Source organism: Durotheca rogersii (genome assembly GCF_024521655.1).
Source record: "Durotheca rogersii strain YMJ 92031201 chromosome Unknown GGS23scaffold_6, whole genome shotgun sequence".
Classification (NCBI taxonomy): Eukaryota; Fungi; Ascomycota; class Sordariomycetes; order Xylariales; family Xylariaceae; genus Durotheca; species Durotheca rogersii.
The window spans coordinates 881,352-900,299 of record NW_026251237.1 but is presented as its reverse complement, the minus strand read 5'-3'; the positions used below and the strand labels follow the sequence as shown (position 1 = coordinate 900,299).

At 56.1% G+C, this 18,948-nt stretch overlaps 4 protein-coding genes across 4 annotated transcripts; 3 read left to right on the top strand and 1 right to left on the bottom strand.

Moving 5' to 3' along the window:
* Window positions 1–5,282: 5,282 nt before the first annotated feature.
* On the top strand, window positions 5,283–5,855 carry GGS23DRAFT_595381 (uncharacterized protein; the record flags this gene model as incomplete). The annotated part of the gene is made up of 1 exon (XM_051518299.1): window positions 5,283–5,855. The coding sequence occupies one exon, from the start codon at window positions 5,283–5,285 to the stop codon at window positions 5,853–5,855; it is 573 nt and encodes a 190-aa protein (XP_051373379.1).
* Window positions 5,856–9,223: 3,368 nt separating this feature from the next.
* GGS23DRAFT_561292 (NAD(P)-binding protein) lies at window positions 9,224–11,389 on the top strand. Its single transcript, XM_051515939.1, has one exon. It carries the CDS (start codon window positions 9,937–9,939, stop codon window positions 10,909–10,911), a length of 975 nt encoding a protein of 324 aa, XP_051373378.1. The 5' UTR covers window positions 9,224–9,936; the 3' UTR covers window positions 10,912–11,389.
* GGS23DRAFT_561291 (uncharacterized protein) lies at window positions 11,390–15,421 on the top strand. The gene has a single exon (XM_051515938.1). The coding sequence runs from the start codon at window positions 11,485–11,487 to the stop codon at window positions 15,046–15,048; it is 3,564 nt and encodes a 1,187-aa protein (XP_051373377.1). The 5' UTR covers window positions 11,390–11,484; the 3' UTR covers window positions 15,049–15,421.
* Window positions 15,422–16,590: 1,169 nt separating this feature from the next.
* Window positions 16,591–18,534, bottom strand: GGS23DRAFT_458650 (uncharacterized protein). The gene is made up of 2 exons (XM_051514090.1): window positions 17,784–18,534; window positions 16,591–17,705 (listed from the first exon to the last, which is right to left on the bottom strand). Exons 1-2 carry the CDS (start codon window positions 18,288–18,290, stop codon window positions 17,115–17,117), a joined length of 1,098 nt encoding a protein of 365 aa, XP_051373376.1. The 5' UTR covers window positions 18,291–18,534; the 3' UTR covers window positions 16,591–17,114.
* Window positions 18,535–18,948: the final 414 nt, after the last annotated feature.

Below are 18,948 nucleotides of genomic sequence, written 5' to 3'. Positions count from 1 at the left end.
GAGGTAAGCAGCACCTTCGAGAGAGGTAGAGATCTACCTCCTTGGGTAGGTAGGTTGGAGGTAGGTACCTAAGTAGGTACCTAACCTTGCCCTTCGCTCCCCATGACCCATCTTTCCTGAATTTTCCTCAGCCTCTTTTCTCTTCCAGCCTGACCTTTCTCCTCCTTTGCCCCCCTTCCCTTCCTTTCTCTTCCTATTTTGCAAGGAGGGGGAAATGGAGCCGGGGAATACCTACCTAAGCAAGGTAGGGAGAAGGAAGGGGAAGGGGGAAGAGGCGAGAAAGGGCCCTGGGTTTTCGGTTCCCAGTGATGAGGCGCTGGATGCGGGTGCAGATGCAGATGGGGCGATGGGGCCCGCGCGATGGAACTCCCGTTCCCGCTGGCTTGCCGTCTCCCTAAACTCCTTCGGGGACGCCTCCCAGGCTGGTGTCCGATAGTCGCGCAACACCACCACTTGGCGCTTGTCGTGAGCAGAGTCGCAGTGCTTTGCAACGCGTCCGGTCTTTTATTTCGGCGGAAATAAATATAGCTGTCTCGAAGGCGTACACACATATACCTATATATACGCACCTATATATATCGCTATTTATATATATATGTAGGTCTTTTATTTGCAGGTATGTAGGCATATGATGATAGCCGTCCCCTACATCCGTTTCGCAGTCTGCTTTCGCTCAATCTGGAGCAAAATGCTTCCCCGTCCCAGGCGGCGCAGACGCAGACGGTCAATACGCCCGAACCCATTCCTCTGCAACAAGCGCACCGGGGTCGCAGGCAGTAAGCAACGTTTGGTTGGCGAATATGTCGCTGCAGCCAAGCCCCTGCGTAGACTAGCTACGCTGCTGTCGATGAGACGGTGAACCTCGGGGCCAGAGGCTTCCAAGTTGCCGGGATATTAGCGTTCAACGAGTAACCGCCCGTCTCTGTCGCTCTAGGCCGCATTCGGGGTCAAAAATACCAACACGTATAAGAATAGGAGCTTGGATAGGTACTTCAAACTACGACTGCAACCGTCGTGCGGCAGATCGAGTGGGGGCTGTTGGTGGCGGTGCTGGCCTGCCGGTCGAGAGAGTGGTTATTTCGTCGTCGCGGCAGTATGTACCTATCTCTCCGTTTTAGCAACATGCAGAAAATGTTTATTGCTGTGCCGTCTCGGATATGTACGCGTTTGAGAGGGTACGGATCCAGATACGCAAGGACCAGGAATAAAAGATCTAGGTGTATTCGTTTTTTTTTTGGTTTTTTTTTCTACTTAGGTGGGAATGTAGTAGTCCTTTTACGCCGAGTTTAGATGCTCAAACTGTCTGAGGTGAAGGAAGGAGATAATATATTCTACGCCCACGGAGGATGGGGGCGGCGGAGGAAGCTGAGGATGCTAACTATCCATCCCCCTCCTAGCTGCCGCGGCCAAGATTCACCACTACCATATCTACCACCAAGCAGTGAAGCATGCATGAGAGAAAAAAAAAAGCTTGTTGTACAGGGGCTTGCGCGGACGTACGGGGCAGATCACTCATGTGGCCCCCTCCCCCACCCCCCTACATGTCTTGGAGGCAACCGTCGACTCGCTGTCCACCCAATTAGACTAGTTAGGCGAGCCCGAGAACCTGGGGAAAATGGCATTCTAGTAGGCGAGACATGACAGCGATACTATGTAGTAATATGACATCCCGATCCTCGCAATCCTGATCAACTTCCCCCCCCCCCCCCGTGCCTCCCTCCCATCGATGTCGCGCAGTGGCCCGAGTCCCAAAACTAGCCATATCTGTTTGCGATTTGTTGTCGGAACGTTTGCGCAGATCCTCTTGCTCGCTCCGCCTGCACGCTTAGACGTCCGTCCGTCTGCCCGGCGGGTGTCGTCTTGGGCGGCTTTTCTATTGGAGTCACGGGTACGCAGCTGCTCGGGTCTAATGCCTTGGATTTGGGCCTGGGGTGCTCTCCCGCTCCCAACTTTGCAGCTAAGGGAGGCCGGACGCAGGTCCCGCGTCGGCCCCCAAACACCAGAAGCATGGAATGCCGCGAATCTTCATCGACAATAAGGAGGGGGGCGAAGGTACGTGCCCTGGGGAATGGGAGGCCTGCGCTAGCTTGTGGTCATAACGGTATGTTGCCGTTCCACCCAGAATATCCTCACCCGCCGCCCGTGGCACGTCGCCGTGCCGCTTGTATTATGTAGTTTCGGTATGCTGAACTGGCGTTAACTTCGCTGACATAAATGGTCGCACCGCAGACAGAGCTCGCCTCGACGAGTGAACTCGTTGGCCCGTTATTCTCTCCAATAGACGAGGCCCGCCGGTTCACCTGGTCTGGATTGCTGTCGACGGCAAGAGCCTGATTGCATTTGCCGCTTTACGCTGTCGCCTAGGGTGACGCAGGACATACACTATGCAGCACCAAGGTGTCCATCTCGCCCCTTTCCTTTCCGACGGCCAGGACGAAAGATCCTCCCGCTCTAGAGGAGGGCGGCCTTTCGAGATATCCTCGGTCTGCGGATAGCGAGGATGGCACGTAGGTCCCTGAAACATCCGCCTAGACTATTTGCGATGCGCCGTGCCTTCATCTCTGCCGCCGCTTCGCCCCATTCACCCTCATAGCGGTACATTGCGGGTCGGACGTACGGAGGGGTGAAATGCCGTTTTTAAAAAAAAAAAAAAAAAAAAAAAAACGGGATGCAATTGTTGATTCAAATGTGGCTTCCCGTCCAAAGAGCAGAGGCATGAAATCTCGTACGAGCTCCCTATCAGCAACCCCGGCGCCTTGCTGGTAGCTTTCGACTCCCGCACCTCCGACTCGCGCCTAGGAGTGAAACATGCTGCGCAAGCGCAGACTATACAGGTCCTTCTCCACGGCTAGCTGCAGGTCTTCAGGCCATAGAGAGGACGCCTCCAGCCGATTTTTGTGAGACATAGGACGCAGGACGGGCCCGTCCAGGGCAGGTTGTTTCCCGAGCTGTGGAAGAACTCGATAAAGTCGAACGGCTAGTAAACCTGATTGCCGGACGAGCATTCCAAGTAGCACAGCAAGGTTCACGACGGTGAGCACAGGTCGACCGACAGCCCGTCGATCAACCAGATTCTTATGCCGATTATTTATCGTGGCCGGGGCAACGATGACTCGATACATGGGGGTATCACCCGGTGCATCGCTAATTGGGATGTTCCTACGATGTCTCAGTTGGCGTAGGCACCGAAGGCGATTGCGGGGAAGGGAGGAAAATGCTGGGAGTCACCGAAGGCGTTATACGGAAGGTCGACTAACGCAGCCTATGAAGGCGATAGGAAGTCTGCATCATACCGGTGAGGCTCTGCACCTAATTGGACTGGCCGCATCTGCGACGATAGCCCTAGGATCCACGCGTCGCCGACGAGGATCTCGTAGGCATCCAACTCTAGCCCTTTTTGGGTCCTGTCCGCTCCTGAGGCGGACACGTGTAATGCGCCCGACCGTATGGTTTTCGATGCCTAAGCATATCTATATCGATACGTGGTGAATCGAGGGTGAGGGTTATGCTATATGCTGAATGACCTCGAGCCATGACCATATTATACTTTTTGGGCGCGATAACGAGGGTGCTCCTATCGGTGCGACAGATGCTTGGGGTGGACATATGGACAGCTCCATGATGGATCGAAACGATCATGGGTAAGTTTTATTCGGCGAACAGACGTCCCGGACCCGTTGGCCGTACCGGGCTTCTCTTGCCCACGACTCCCGGGTCGCTGAGGTCGTGGAAGGCAAGTGAAGAACCAGGAACTTGCAGGTCGGTGGGCCGAGGAGGTCCTAGCCTGCGCTCTTGGCTGATGAGGAAGGGTTGAGACCAGCATACCCTACCTGTAGGCTCCTAGGAGGTTAGGTAGGTAACCTGAGGTACCTCCTATCTTCATGTAGGTACATACAAGGTGGGTTTAGGTACATACGTATGCACTGCATGCCTGCTTTGGCGAAGGTATCTACACGTATACACCTCTCCACATGTAGGTAGGAAGGAAAAGGGGATGCGCCCAGACCCATCAAGCTCGCGCACCAGGCGCCGACCAGCAACTCCTCCGGCCCATCCTATCCAATTACGTTCGTCGAGCACGACTAAAAAGGTTATGCTCACATGTGCGCCAAATTACCTAATGCATGTAGGTACCTACCTCCTAACCTCCTAACTTACTACACACGAGATCACCCATACCTGTTACCTTGGGTACACGTTCAAGGTCACGTCTACACCTTCAGGTGTCCCTCTGAAGATCGAGCGGTTCGTAACCTCAGGCACCTGCCCCGATTCGCAACAGCCGGGTGTGGCTACGACAAATATAGCATCGCTCCACCGCGTTTCCCGCACGGGTGAGAGGAGGAGAGGAGGAGGAGGAGGAGGAGGAGAAGGGGGAAAACAAAACATACCTAGATAGATAGCTACCGAAAAGCTACGCTGCTGGCTCCGCGCGCAGCAACGTCGAGAGGAGAAGTTGACTGCTTTGGGATTGGCCGGCGTCCCGCTTCGGCTTAGCGGCGCGGTTGCGGTTTAATCGCGCCCCGTTTGAAGCAGTTAGCGTCATCGCCCCTGTGATAAGGCCCCCGCTTTTTGCTGCGTCGCCGGCGATCCCATTGGCCGCTGCTGAAATTAAGCAGCGTCTAGCCTGGGATGCCGTCGCCCACCGCAGCAAATGGGAGGACGGTGCCTGTTCGCTAACGCGCGGGCTACCAGGCCGCTGAACAGGCCTCTCTCCAGCGCCTGCCGCCCCCCTGCAAAGGGAGGGATGGTCCCTTGCCTGGCCAATCAGCTTCGACATCCCCTCCTAGCACGGGGGCGTGCCGCTGCCAGTTGATCTCCCTTCGTCCTCCCAGTTCTCCTCCGTCCCCTTCTTTTCTTCCTCTCCTCACGATCTTCATCGTCGTTGCCGTCGCTGTCGCTGTTGCTTTGTCGGTTCAGAGTCCGTTCCTTTTCCTGGGCTTCGTCGCTGCAGACCCTGCTGCCATTCGTTCGTTGCTTGGAATCAACTTGTCACTCCTTTCAGTTGATTCTGTCCCGTCTTTTTCCCCCTCGAGTGCTTCGAACCGTCGCGGATACCTCACTCCCTTACGTAGGTTCGTCCGGTCCCTTCTATGTCTTGAATCCATCTCCCACCACGCCAGACCTGTTTGCAGAGAGCGTCGGGCCAAATATCTGACGTTTGTTTCGACGTAGCTGAGCCATTCGTTGATTCTCTGACTGAACCGACCGAATCCTTGGCGCTCGACGTTAATCTACGACCACATCCCAACACGCCTTACCGGTCGGCCACCGTCGTCAATATGTCTATTTTCAGCGATCTCATCTCCCGGAGTAATTTCGCTCTCTCGAAGCGCGACGTGGCGTTTGGAAGCGACTCGGATACGGTTGTCAATCTCATGATTGCCTTCCTCGGCATCTCCTTCTTCGCCCTCGTACTCGTAGCCTTGCTGGTTATAGTGCGGCGAGCAAGGCGCGACCGGGCGTCGCAAGGGGAGACCCTGCCGCAGTACAACGATATCAAGCACGACGACGGCCGCAACACCCGTCATCTGACCATTCAGACCCCCGACGGCCGATCGAGCATCTTCGTCGTGAACGGCCGCCCCATGCTGGCCGACCCGAATTCCCCGCCCTACTCTCCTAATAACATCCCCGAGATCCACATCACCTTCCCCGACGAGCAGGACGAGAATGGCCGCAACAAAGGCGGCCGCGTCGTGGTCGTGCGAGTCGGCGAGACCTCCGTCGGCCTCGAGCCTGTACGGGACGAGCAGCTTCCCGCCTACTCCAAGGAGGGCGGTACCGGGTTCTACTCTATCGACATGGACCAGATCGGCGGGCTGAAGGAGAAGGACCGCTCCCAGTTCTCGTGAGCGGCGTTCCCATCGGCGTGGTCCCAATCCACTGCTGCCCGCGGAGATCAGAAATACCATCTAATCGCCACTAATCGATTTTGTTAATATGTGACGGGGAGGAGTACGGACGACATATTTACATGCATGAATAATGGAATATCTATACCCGGCAAATGTTTCTACGTCATCTTCTAGCCGCCTCGAGGATGGAGCGAGGAAGTTCAAGGACGGACCGGAATGGAGAGCGAGTCTAGATGGTCCTATATATATGGCTGTTTGAAGCTCCTAGGTACATAAGCCATCCTGTATATAGCGATACCACACTGCTTTTTTTTTCTCCTTCTTTCCTCCCCTTCGCTCAAGGCCACCTGCAAACCATCGAGCCTTCGAGGATGAGGGAAGAGGCAAAGCTCGGTGGTCGCGGTATATATATTCTCAGTTGTATAATTAATTCTACCGCCACGGCCCAGACCAGCAGCCCGTTCTCGCTTGCGGAACCTACCGAGGTACCACATTGTCTCCCGCCTCATAAGACTGCGATATTTCTCTCCCCGGATCTCGCTCGATACCCTTTCGTTTGTACTTTCAGCCAGCACCTATACTACCTAGAAATCAGCCTCAAATCCTATAGCTTCGCCGGTACCCTACCCCGCATTCCCGAGTATGTGTTAGAATTACACTACACATGGCGGAAAACGGTGATCGTAGGAGATGTCTATGCTTGCGACCTCACAAGGCAGGCAGTCAAGCCCTTCAGCTCACCGGTGTCGGACCCTAAGCACGGGACCCGACGGCGAATTCGGAGCTTCCCACCCCAGTAAACCGCGGCTCGCGCGGGACGTACATCTTACCGGTGTCGCGTATCACGGCGCTGGACTGCGTTCTCGGGGGAGGAGAGGGGGGTTCGCAGTATTTCCGCGACGTCATCCGTCTGCCGGCATTGGCCCTCGCAGCGCTTACGAACGCGGGCACAGGACCTACAGACAGACACACGGCCGTCACAGCAGAGGCATCCGCCCACGTGCGGATAGAACGGGCGGCATGTGCGGTAGAAGAGGCCATCCATCTCGGTATGCCTTACTGGGGGGTAGAGCGCCCATCCTCCGCCAGCCAAGTTACGCACGCCGGGCGCAGCGCTTCTCGCAAGCCTATCCGTCTATCTAGGCCGCACAGGTGAGGGGGGGCGTGTGTAGAGGGGGGAGGAGAGGGGGAAGGGGGCAAAAAGGGAGGGGAGGGGGGGGAAAGGATCGAGAGAAAGCGGGAGAGAGGGCCGAAGGAAGACGATCGTCATCGGTGGGAGATGTCCAGTGGTCTCGGCCTGCCCAAGCCCGCGTCGCGCCGCATCGCATGCGCATTTGCGCCGCGGCGTCTTGCGAGAGATCTACAGGGAGGCGTCGTGACATATTACATGTCGGTCTCAGGCCGAGGCGTCGGTGTCGGGTGGGCTCCCCGTCCTCTACCCTCGCTCGTTCGACTGCGCACATGCCCGTGGCTTGCTGAGAAAACCCGCCGATGCCGTGTTTCCCCCTCCTCTCTCCCCTTGGCCGCTCGCCGGCGGATCTGGATCGCACGCACGCACGCACGCACACGTCCTTACACCTGCACAATACACACATACACATAGGTACACGTACGCACTCGTCCAGTCAGCCGCGGTGCGACGCATACATACCTACGTAATCCGCGCCGGGCTCGCATCGCATCGCATCGCAGCGCGTGCCGACATCCAGAGCGCAGGCAGCGAAGGGGGGAGGGAGAGAGGGAGATAGGCAGAAGGGAGGAGGAGTGCGTGGAGAGGGGGGAGGGCATAGACAGACAGATCGCTAGGGGGCAGATCGATAGACGGCGTCGGCTGAGACATACGCGGCTGCATGACTTACACGCCGGCCGGCCGTCTACCTTAGCTTAGGTAGCTACCTACGTCGCGTACCCGACGAGATAGGTAAGCCGGCAGGGTGACATCGTCTCCAAACGGGAGCTCCGTCGCCACGACGGAATCTGTCCGTTTCCTCGTCGAGGGTACAGTCTCCGAGCTCCCACTCGGAACCGAAGCGCCTCGAGTCCTACCCTCCCCACGTCATCTTTTTTTTAATTTTCCTCCTCGCGCACACGCGCCACGTATGCCCTCCTCTTCTGCGGCCTTCTATTTTTCCTCTCGCAGTGCTAGCCTGCTTCAGATAAACAACCCCGTACCCGTCTACAGGATACCTATATAGTACCTCCTGCCCCCGGCCCCCGGCCCCCCCCCCCACCTCTGCTGCTCCTTTGCGCAGCGCCTACTTACTATATGATCGTCCAGCCAGAGGGAGTCGGCCAGCTCGCGGTGTGGCCGCCGTGACGTCCCCCGTTTTTCCAGCGCAGGCCCGTGGCAACGGGAGAGGCACGCGACGGCGCATTTTCTCGCCAGCGGCCGCACGCCTCGTTCGGCTCGCCCGCCGCCTACACAGCGCGTCTTGGTGCGTGCCGCTGGTGGTGCCACCGTGGCGGTTGCTGTCCTCGCGCGAAAGGTCCAACTGGCACGGCCCCGGGGAAACAAGCAAGGCGCCCCCCTCCCCCCCCACGCCCTTTGCCTCGGCTTGGCGCGTCGGATGTCGAAGCGGTGTGGCAGGTTGGCAGTCCAGCCAGAGAGGCCGAGGATGGCAGTTTATGTCGGGCAGCCATACGTAGGCTCTCATACCGCGGCGCGGGTGGCTGCGGGGAGGGGGGAGAGAAAAAAAAAGAAGAAAGGGGAAAAAAAGCAAGGAGTCGCTGCTGCGTCTGGAGCCTAGGCAGGTCGATGATCACACACAGCCGGTGGATGCGGACAATATGGGATCGGCCGTCGAGCCTGGGCTACCTAGTCATTCGCGCCACTATCACGGTCTACGATGCTATCTTTAGGCTCGGCTCCTCTCCGCGCCAACAGCTGGGCACTAAACGGGGCGGTTTCCTAATGCGTTTTTCCCTACTTGTGCCCGCCCGGCAGCCTTACGGGCTCAAAGTCCGCAACCGCGCTCGGTAGCCCGTTTGTCATGAGGCAGATTCTTTGCGGCGAAACCGATAGCGTTTATTAGTATTATGGTACCTGGGGCACAATTTAAATAGCCATGCCGCTAAAATGAAACCGTTAAACTGCTAGTATAATGCCAATAACTGCGGCATGTCTTAGATCGTGTACTCATGCATCCTTCCTAATACCACCCGAACTAATGCGCCTATGTAGACATATAACGTATTCGTCGCTCATCCGTCGATCTTCAGTAGGCGACTTACACGTGTAGTCCGAAGCGTTGCGGAAATTGCCCGCTTCTCGTAGCGGTACGCCGATTCTGGTTTCCATGGCAGGTCTTCCTGCATAGATAGATATATGTCTGTATACGCTCATGCCTACTCCCCCCCGATCGGTGGCGTGGGATGATATCCAAGGAGCGCCGGTGCGCTGTCAGTTTGCGTCGGCCACGAGCCCCTTACGATATGGTTCCTCGCAGTGGAAGTGAGGATCTTGCCAGCCCTTTCTCGTTTTCTAGTCTCGAATCTAGATACTACCTATACCGTTTCTCATAGACTGATTGTTGCTCGTCATGGCCTCCTTAGCTCTTGTATGTGATGATAGCTTATGCAGGTATATGGGCCGACCTAGCAACTACTTCATAACCGCAATAGAGATCAGTGATATCAAGACGCCGTGTGCCTATCTACTACTTAGGTAGAGCTGCCTTATGCTAGCTAAAGATGGATTTATCGAGGTGTTATATCGTTCTAATATTCCTAGCTCTAGAATTTGCCCTAGGTGTACGATGTCATTGCTCATTCACACAAGGGGGAAGCCTGCTGCGCGCGTTAATGTAAACCCAAGAGTAGGCGGGGGTAATCAAGACGCGTATTTTGCCGTGAGGGTTATTAACTAACGCTCTTCAGACGGCGTGATTATGAGAAGTAAGGAGGATACGGCCCCGAGTCAGTGTACGGACGGCTATATCGATATATTGGCCGTCTAGGCCTTAGAGTACGCAATACGGCGATGAAGTGAACGGAGATAAGGGAAATTAAACCCCTCATCGACCATAGCCCGTGGTCCCGTGCACCTACACAGGTTATGAAGCCCGGCCGGTAACCATTCATGTTAGACTCTCGCAACGGTCGACATGATCGATTTGGCCTTAAACTCGAACCGGTTATCGACAGATCCACCATCATGGCTACCGAAGCTGCGAATATAGAAGCCGTTGAGCGATTTACTAAGACAAGACACCGCGACACGTACGAGTACATATCTACTAATAAAGTGGACCTGTACGGGAGGTCGGTCTTCATCGCCGGCGCATCGAAGGGCATAGGGAGAGAAACGGCTCTCAGCTTTGCCGCAGCCGGTTGCTGCAAGATAGGCATCGGAGCTCGATCCGACCTGTCGCACTTGGAGACCGCGATCAAGGAAGCAGCGAAGAAAGCCGGCCGTAGGAACGAGCCCAGGGTCGTCACCGTGGAGCTCGATGTCACCTCGGAAGATAGCGTGAGGGCTGCTTCGGAGATCATTTCGAACGAATTTGAGGGGAGATTGGATGTCTTGGTCAACAACGCCGGGTTCCTAGCCAAGTCGTCGCCGGTGGACGAGTCGGGGACGAACGAGTGGTGGTCGACGTATGAGATCAACGTTAAGGGGACATTCATGTGCAGTAAATACTTCATCCCCTTGCTCCTCAGAGGCGACATCAAAACCAATATTCTCGTCTCCAGCATCGGCGCCATGTGGGTATCGCCCGGTGCTTCGGCCTACCAAACCAGCAAATTAGCGGTTTGCCGGCTCGCGGAATTTATAGCTGCCGAGTACCAAGGCCGCGGGCTCGCCTGCTTCGCTCTACATCCCGGCGGCGTCAAGACCGAGCTATCGATGAACTTGCCCGAGACCATGCATCGGTTTCTGACAGACGAACCCCAGTTGTCAGGAGACAGCATCGTGTGGCTCAGCAAGGAGCGCCGACCGTGGCTGAGCGGGAGATATATCGACGCCAGATGGGATATGGCTGAGCTCGAGGCGTTGAGGGATGATATCACCCAGGGAGACCTGTTGAAGGTTAGATTGACAACGTCGCTCTAGACTTGCGATGGCGTCCGGAGGACAGGACGGTGAAGATGCAAGATGGTTTATCGAGATGATTTTGATGGCGGATTCTTCGGGGAACGTCACCTTCAGCCTTGAATCGGCGTAAGGCAGTCGATCATTTGGACGTTCGATTCGACGGAGGGAGAGGGCAGGGAATAGCTATGGGTGAAGCTGGACTAGGCCTGGGCCCAGGCAATTTCTCATCGACGCGGACGAAGACTGGTGATCGTGCTTATCCAACCGCTCACTCGTTAGATAGATAGACCATAACCAGATTGATACGTAGGTAGCCTTCATGCCATGCTCGTCGCAGCATCTCGCTATAACCCGGGCCCGTAAAGGCATAGGTACGAGTTGCGGAGGAGGTAGCCTAGCTAGGTGTGTACACGTCGGGGATTTGCAGAATAGGCGATTGATCCCCAGCTCAGCCGGGAGGTGAGGGAAGCCCTTCATTTTCCGACTGGAGTCACCTCTGTAGTTGTGGGAGACACTTTAATTGTGGGTAGGTGAGGGACCGGCATGAAGGTGCTTCGGTATAAGGATTAGGCACTTACCGGGTATTAGGTAATGCCAAGTTACATCAGGTACCTTGCTGTCCAACCGCGACCGATCTCCCGTCCTTCAGTCCATCGTTTTTGGACAGGCACGACATCGGTCCATAGGTACCCACACCGTTCCACCACTCTTCTGACGCCTCGTCGTCTAATATCCTGCACTTTTCCTCTTCGCTATAGCTTCAGATACTTGCCCTCTCCTTTCTACGGCCCCCTGTCCCCCCAGAATGACCCCAGTTTAATACCTGCGTACCTCGTTATCGTTTACTTCTTCTTTCACTCCTTCACATCTTTCTCTGGTAGAAGTTGCAGTGGCCAATGGCTGCGTTTGACCGTACGCGACGCGTTGGTTATCCCGGCTCGACTCGAGAACATGCCCTCCCGTAATGCCCAACCGAAGCCGAAGCCTCCGGTGTCAGAGTATAAGGCGATCGCGGCTCAATGGGCCCGCGCCGAGAAATTGAAGAAGCTAGAGACCGAGAAGGCTGCCGCAATCAAAACTTCTCCGGCCAACCAAGCGAAGCGCACCGCTCTCGAAACCCGCCGAAAGGCAGCCTTCGAGGGCCGTTTTCTCTGGACTGTAGGCTTCTGGTCCTGGCTCTTATGTATGCACCTCGTCGGCATACTCCTCTTCACCAGCGGGTTTCTCTTGACCCGATTGGTCTTGAATGACCGATCAGAATGCGACAGCCCACCCATCGAACCGCTGCTGAAATGGCAGGGGAGTGGCACGGTAGGCGGCGGCTGCTGGCACCCCAGGACATTTGACAAGGTCGTCGTTGTCCTGATAGATGCCTTGCGGTACGATTTCACCATCCCGGTCCCGGACGAGGGCCAGGCTGAGGTGTATCATAACGCATTCCCTTTCCTCTACGAGACCGCAATTCAGTCTCCCGAGAACGCCTTCTTACGGCCCTTTATCGCCGACCCCCCCACTGCGACTCTGCAGAGGCTGAAGGGCCTGACGACAGGGACCTTGCCTACTTTCGTTGATATAGGGTCCAGCTTTGCGGGAACAGCTATAGACGAGGACAATTTATTAATGCAATGGAGGGCACAAGGGAAGCGCATCGTTCACCTGGGCGACGATACTTGGACCACCTTGTTTCCCGATTATTTCCAACCGAATATAAGTAGAGCGTACGATAGCTTTAATGTCTGGGATCTGCATACGGTCGATAACGGGGTCTTAGACCACATATTCCCGTTGCTAAAGTCTGAGCATGCGCATCAGTGGGACGTGCTCATTGGACATTTCCTTGGTGTGGACCACGCGGGTCATCGATATGGACCCAATCATCCTGCGATGGCCGCCAAGCTCCGCCAGATGGATTCCTTCATCCGAGACCTCGTCAAGGAGATCGACGATAAGACGCTCTTGGTCGTCATGGGAGATCACGGGATGGATGGCAAGGGCGATCACGGCGGCGAAAGCGACGATGAGGTTGAGGCTGCGCTGTGGATGTACTCGAGTGCCCCTGTTTTTGGCCGCGCGCGGCCTGAGTTCGTGACGCCGCCGGCGACCGCGAAGATCCGTCCGACTAACCAAATTGATCTGGTGCCGACTTTGGCGCTGCTTTTGGGCATTCCGATACCATTCAACAACCTTGGTCGGCCCATCGAGGAAGCGTTTATCGGCCGCAAGGGGGACGCCTGGGATAACCTCGCCGCAGCCTCCAGTGTGACATCCGCGGGGATAAGGAGATACCAAGCGTCGTATTTCAAGGCTCGAGGCATCGAACAAAGCCTAAAACCCGGGTCCCCGGCATCTCTCTGGCATGCCGCCGAAGCCCTCGTCGAGGGAAACGCCAAGTCCAGACCGTGGGAGGCTCTGTATAAGGCCTATACGACCTACCAAGAGGAGACCCTGAGGATCTGCAAGGACCTCTGGGCGAGGTTTGATATCCCAAACATGGTACTAGGCATCGCAGTCATGGCTTTTGGCGTAGTCGTGTTGTTGCTATACGTCTCAAGAGATGAAGACGAGGACTTTGCCGTCCTAGACGATGCCGAGTTAGATTTCGCCGAGGAGAGCCTAGAACTACAGGGTTCGTCGGCGGAGCCTGATGCTGCGTCTTACAAGAGTTTGAGCAAATCTCTCGTCACGTCGGGCTTCCTAGGTGGCATATCGACGGGGGCCCTGAGTTCCGTGCTTGTGGTAGCCACCGGGTCCGATCGGTGGATCCTGGCTGCCGGCACCACGGCCGTCGGGAGCATGGCGACTGTGATCGGCGCTCTGCTCAAGCTGCGGGGAATTCGTATACTGAACCTCGTCCCGAACACCTTTTGGGGGTGGCTATCTGTCGTTTTCACACTGAGCCAATCTATCGGCTTCGCTTCGAATTCGTACACCATCTGGGAGGACTCGATCTCACTGTTTTTCCTATCGACGTTTGGGCTAGTGAGTGCCGTGGCTGCTCTCCAACGACCTATCATCCGTGACCAAACCCTTGGCGTCTACCACTCGGTCTTGTTTGTTGTCCTTGGACGGTTGGCTTCATTTTCGAAGCTCTGTAGAGAAGAACAAATGCCCTACTGTACCTCTACATATTATGCATCTGCCAATTCGTCAACCCCGGCTCCCTGGCAATTGGCTATTCCCTTCGCGGTCTTCCTCGTTATACCGCCTATCATCCATTCCTTCTTGAAGCCCTCGCGCTCATACGAAGGTCTTGCGCCCTTGTGGATCGGCTACGTTTTCCGGATTGTTCTCTTCCTCACGGCCGTCTACTGGACTATCGATACCGCAGACAGCGCCGACTGGCTGACCGCGGTCTCAGAAAAGACCTTGAAGACTATACACGTCTCTATCGCCCAGATAACCCTGGGACTGGCCTTGGTGGCCGGTACTACGGCCTTTGCCTGGGCGCCTCCCTGTACGAGACTTGAGATCTTCCCGGGATCAGCCAAAGGTTCGACAATACGAGCCATCCTCGGTTACGGCAACGCGAACGGCGCCCGTTACCTTCTCCTACCCATCAACATAGCGGGTGCGTGCATCCTGCTCTCCAAGCCGATGGGCGGGGGTGCCATCGCGCTCATGCTGTGGCAGATCCTGTCGCTCGCCGAGATCGTCGACATCAACGAGATCTCGGCCGAGACGGTCGGCCCCGTGACGCTGGCGTTGCTAGGAAACTTCCACTTCTTCAAGACGGGCCACCAGGCGGTGCTGTCGTCGCTCCAGTGGGATAGCGCGTTCATCCCGCTGATGACGATCCGGTACCCGTGGAGCCCCCTCACGGTGGCGCTCAATACGTTCGCGGGCCAGATCCTGGCGTGCGCGGCGGTGCCGCTGCTGGTGCTGTGGAATACGGGGCCGAAGCGCAAGGGGGTGCTCGAGAGCGTGAGCCGGGCGCTCGGCGCGTTCGTCGCGCACTATGCCGTCGAGAGCCTCGCGACGATGGCGTGGGCGGGCCACCTGCGCCGGCACCTCATGCTGTACCGCGTCTTCAGCCCGCGGTACATGATGGCGGCCGCGGTCTTGCTGACGGTCGACCTCGTCGGCATCGTGGTCTCGCTGCTCGGCGTTAGAACAAATGTCCTGGCTGTCAGCGATGCCTTTGGATTCGCGGATTAGGAAAGAGGGGCGAGGAGATTGGCGAGGGGTGAAAGGGGGGTTAGGGAGTCGAGGTAACTCGGGTTGTAGATACGAAGACGGGCGACTTGCGGCTCGTAAGGGGAGCGTAGATGTACAGGAGCGAAATATAGAAATGCACTAGAAAGGCGGCTATTGTGTCTGTAAATAGAGACGAGCTTGTATATCAGAGAGAGGGAGAGAGATGAAGAGAGGAAGACTCAGCCCCTGTATATCCTCCCACGCGTGCTCCCCTACCTATAGACGACAACGCAGAGCAGCGCAGGGTTTGGCGATCTACCTACCTAGTTGGATGGATGGATGGATGGATGGCTAGCTAGCAAACGCGTATCCATTTTTATTCCCCGCCGGACCCGCGGCTTCGGTAGCCCTCCTCTTCTTCCCCCCCCTCCCTCCCCACCACAATCACGGGTGCATGACGCAAAAGACGGATAGCCCCCCGGGTTGGCCCGGCGCACGCGCAGAGCGCGGCCCGGCCCCTCTCCACCCGCCGGGCCTACCTGGACTTATCCGGCTCGGGCGGCACGGAGAGAGGCGAACAGCAGAGTCTGGACATACATGTACCTACCTAGGCTAGGCAGACATTGTCCACCCGCCGGCGGGTGGCGTACGCGCATATGCGGGCGAACCCATTCGATATATACCTACCTATATATACATACACACACATCCTATAGTTAGGCAGGCAAGCAGGCAGGCAGGCAGGCAGGTGAGATAATACCCACGTCGCATTGCATCGCGGCCGCACGGGGCGCCTCGCGCCGGGGTTGCCTACACGAGCAAGCCGTTCTCGTCTTCTCATTTCCTGTATGAGTACGCCGCCGCCCGGGCGCTCGAACTTGTACGTGTTGTGTGACATTACTCATAGTAATGTTCGGCTGCCCGGCGGCGCGGAAGAGGCCCCCCCCCCAGCGACTTCGCCCAGAGCAAGCAAGGCAGGCTGGCCGGACGGGGACGCTACCCGAGGTAGCATGTGCCCCCGAAAAGCAGTAGTGGCCCATCCGCACTCACGCACCGCACTGTGTTGGCTGAGCGTGAGCGCACACGCTTGCAGAGTTAGTCGCGCGGAGTGTGTGGGCGTGGTAGGTAAAGGTAGGTATGGGTATTTATTGTGGGAGTGGGAATGAAAACGTGGTTCCTTTCCGATCCCCAGCCCAGGAAGCGGGCAACCTTGGGTCCTGTCCTGTCGACGGGCACATCTAACTTGAACAACCTCGCTAGCGGCCTTGACTAGAAACTGATGCTTTCTAGGTGGTACTGTTTTTTTTTTTCATCTTATTATTTCATTCGTGTAATTTTATTTTTTTGAGGGGGCCCACCTCTCTTATATTGCCTCTTCTACCTGGCCAGTCTTATACATTAAATAATAAGCGCCTAGATAGGTAGGCTGGGCAGGTTAGCCTCGTCCAACTATATACAATCAGCAAAAGCTCTGCTTTTCATAGAAGCATCACCGTCTCTCCTTTTGGCTTCGGTTGGTAAGCGCTAGTAATCCTCCCACCCACGTGTTGACACGGATGCCCGCGTCCAACCGACGATAATTCGCCGCCCCCTCAACACTTGTCTATTTTGGTCGAGTTCCTGAGGGTCGAAGGATTCCTCTCTGCACTCGACACATGCCCGTGCCGATCCCCCTTTATCCGTGTCTCCTCCTCTATTGACCTCGTGATGGCGGTGACCGCAGCAGCAGCAGCAGCAGCAGTAATGGTGATGAGTAAGTTGGTTGTCAATCTTGAGAGCACGCGTAGGTGGCCAAGATAATCCAATAATGTTTAAGTTCCGCCGTGCGAAGACGACGACGATAGGATCGAATAAAAGAAGAATCCAAGGAATGTTAAGTGGGTATCAGGAATGCGCCGTTCGGTCCTGTAAAGGTTGCCGATCCGTAAAATAAAAGGGACAAAAAAATCATCAACGTCCCATAATTCGAAGCCGTTATCCAAAAACAGACTTTCCACTAAGTCCGTTTCCCATCCCATCCCTCAAGACGCCGTTGAACCCATAATCGCGGGTGTGCCAAAATGCTACCCGCTGGTCGAGGCGACGGGTCAGGTAACCCATCGCGAAATGGTGACAAATAACAATGATAGCATAAGTAGAGACGGAGCCTGCGCTATCACAGCACTGTCGGGTAGCGCCTCGGGAAGCGAGGCACTGACGAAGCCCGGTCCGCATTCCGAATCGATATGCTCGGCCGCTTGCACGTACGTGTTCGCTATGTACTTCCTTCGGTCAGCCGACGCCGATTGATATATCTTCATCGTTTCGCTCGTGCAGTAATCGCACGCAGGAAATGCCCTCGAAGGGAGCGACGAATTAAGGGGTAGGTTGTAGAGGTAGACGTTGGATGCCGTCGTGCGGTTCGTAACAGCATTGACGAAGCAGTATGTCGAACTCTCCGGATCCATCAGACACGTCACACCGTAAATCTCCTCATACGCCTTCATCCCCTTGTAGGCTTGGATGACGAGCGCGTTCTCCTTCCTGAAATCCTCTCCGCAATTCTCGTCGCGTTTGAGCTGTTCAGCAAGGTCGTCGAGGTACGCGGTGCAGGTATTCTTGTCCGCTCTGCACGACGTTTCGAGAACCTGAGTTATCTGGACCAGAGATTTCATAGCCTGGAAGAAAGAATTGGAGCTCTAAAAGGGGAGCAAAGGAAAGCCCGGTTAGTTGCGCGACCTTGCAGAACGACGAAGAACGGATTCATTTGCACTCACCTTTAGGAGCACCGAGAGAGGGTAGCACGATTTGAACGTCGGGTCCTCCAAGATGCTGTTGATAAAATTCGGACAGGATCCACCTCCATTCTCGCCGGAGAAGTTTGCAGCGAGCGCGCCATCGAAAGGGCTGGGGAGAGGACCTGAAGCGACGGTGGGCGTTGGAGTAGGAGTAGGTTCGGCGGTAGCGGCTGAGACGTCTACGGTGAAAGTCTGCGTCTCCGCTTGCCTAGGGACGAGGAGTTGGCGATGTTCGTCTTCGGACATGATCTGCCAGTGGCCGTCGACGAAAATTGGTATCCGCGTATCAAGTAACAACGTTGTCTCAGTCGATCGTGGGGGGGCGTCCAGTGAAATAGCTACGGCTAGGGGCACCCAAGAGGAAATGATCAGGAAGATCACTGCCAGATGTATCCAGAATCTGTTATTAGGTGAAACGCCAGGGTAGTGCGGGCCACAGCCGCGGCGCAGCGGCTGTTGGCGGAAGGAGGATTGTCTGGGAAGCATTATGTCGCTGAAGCATGTGGCCGATCAGCGAAACATTTACACACATCCCATTGCCTAGTGATGTGCGAGAGCCTCCGATCCGTACTGGCTCGGGCGCAGTCGTCGTAGTCCGGCGTCTATTAAGATGGCGATTGCGGGCGTTTCGAACCTGGGGGGATGAGCGCGGGAGCGAGGGAAAAAAAAGGGCAGCCCGGACCCCTCGCCCGTCGTTTTATTATATTCGGCGGACTCGACTTCCTACCCCTGCCTCCCTTGGCCGGCGGATTCTGGAAGGAGACGACCCCCGTTAGTGGGTAGACAAGCTGGGCAGGCCAATATAAACTGGGTTGACGGGTAAATGAGTGCCGTCTTGTGGTCAAGCAGCACAGCACCAATGGGATGGTTGCGCGTACATACAACGGTAATGCTGCAATAGCGTCTAGAGTAGCGTGCGGGGACACTATCGAGACCCAAGGGTCGGTCTACATATATCGTGAGCGACGGCCGACAAGCATCGGCATGACGGGATTGGTAGACGTGTGCATAGAACCCTAAGAAGAGACCCGAGATGGCCAGGTGGAGGCGGAGACAGAAGCGAAAGCAGAGGGGTCACTCTTCACACGATCCCTAACCCTGGTAAGCATACGAAGAAGCGCAGAGCTACTGGCAACTGAGCGAC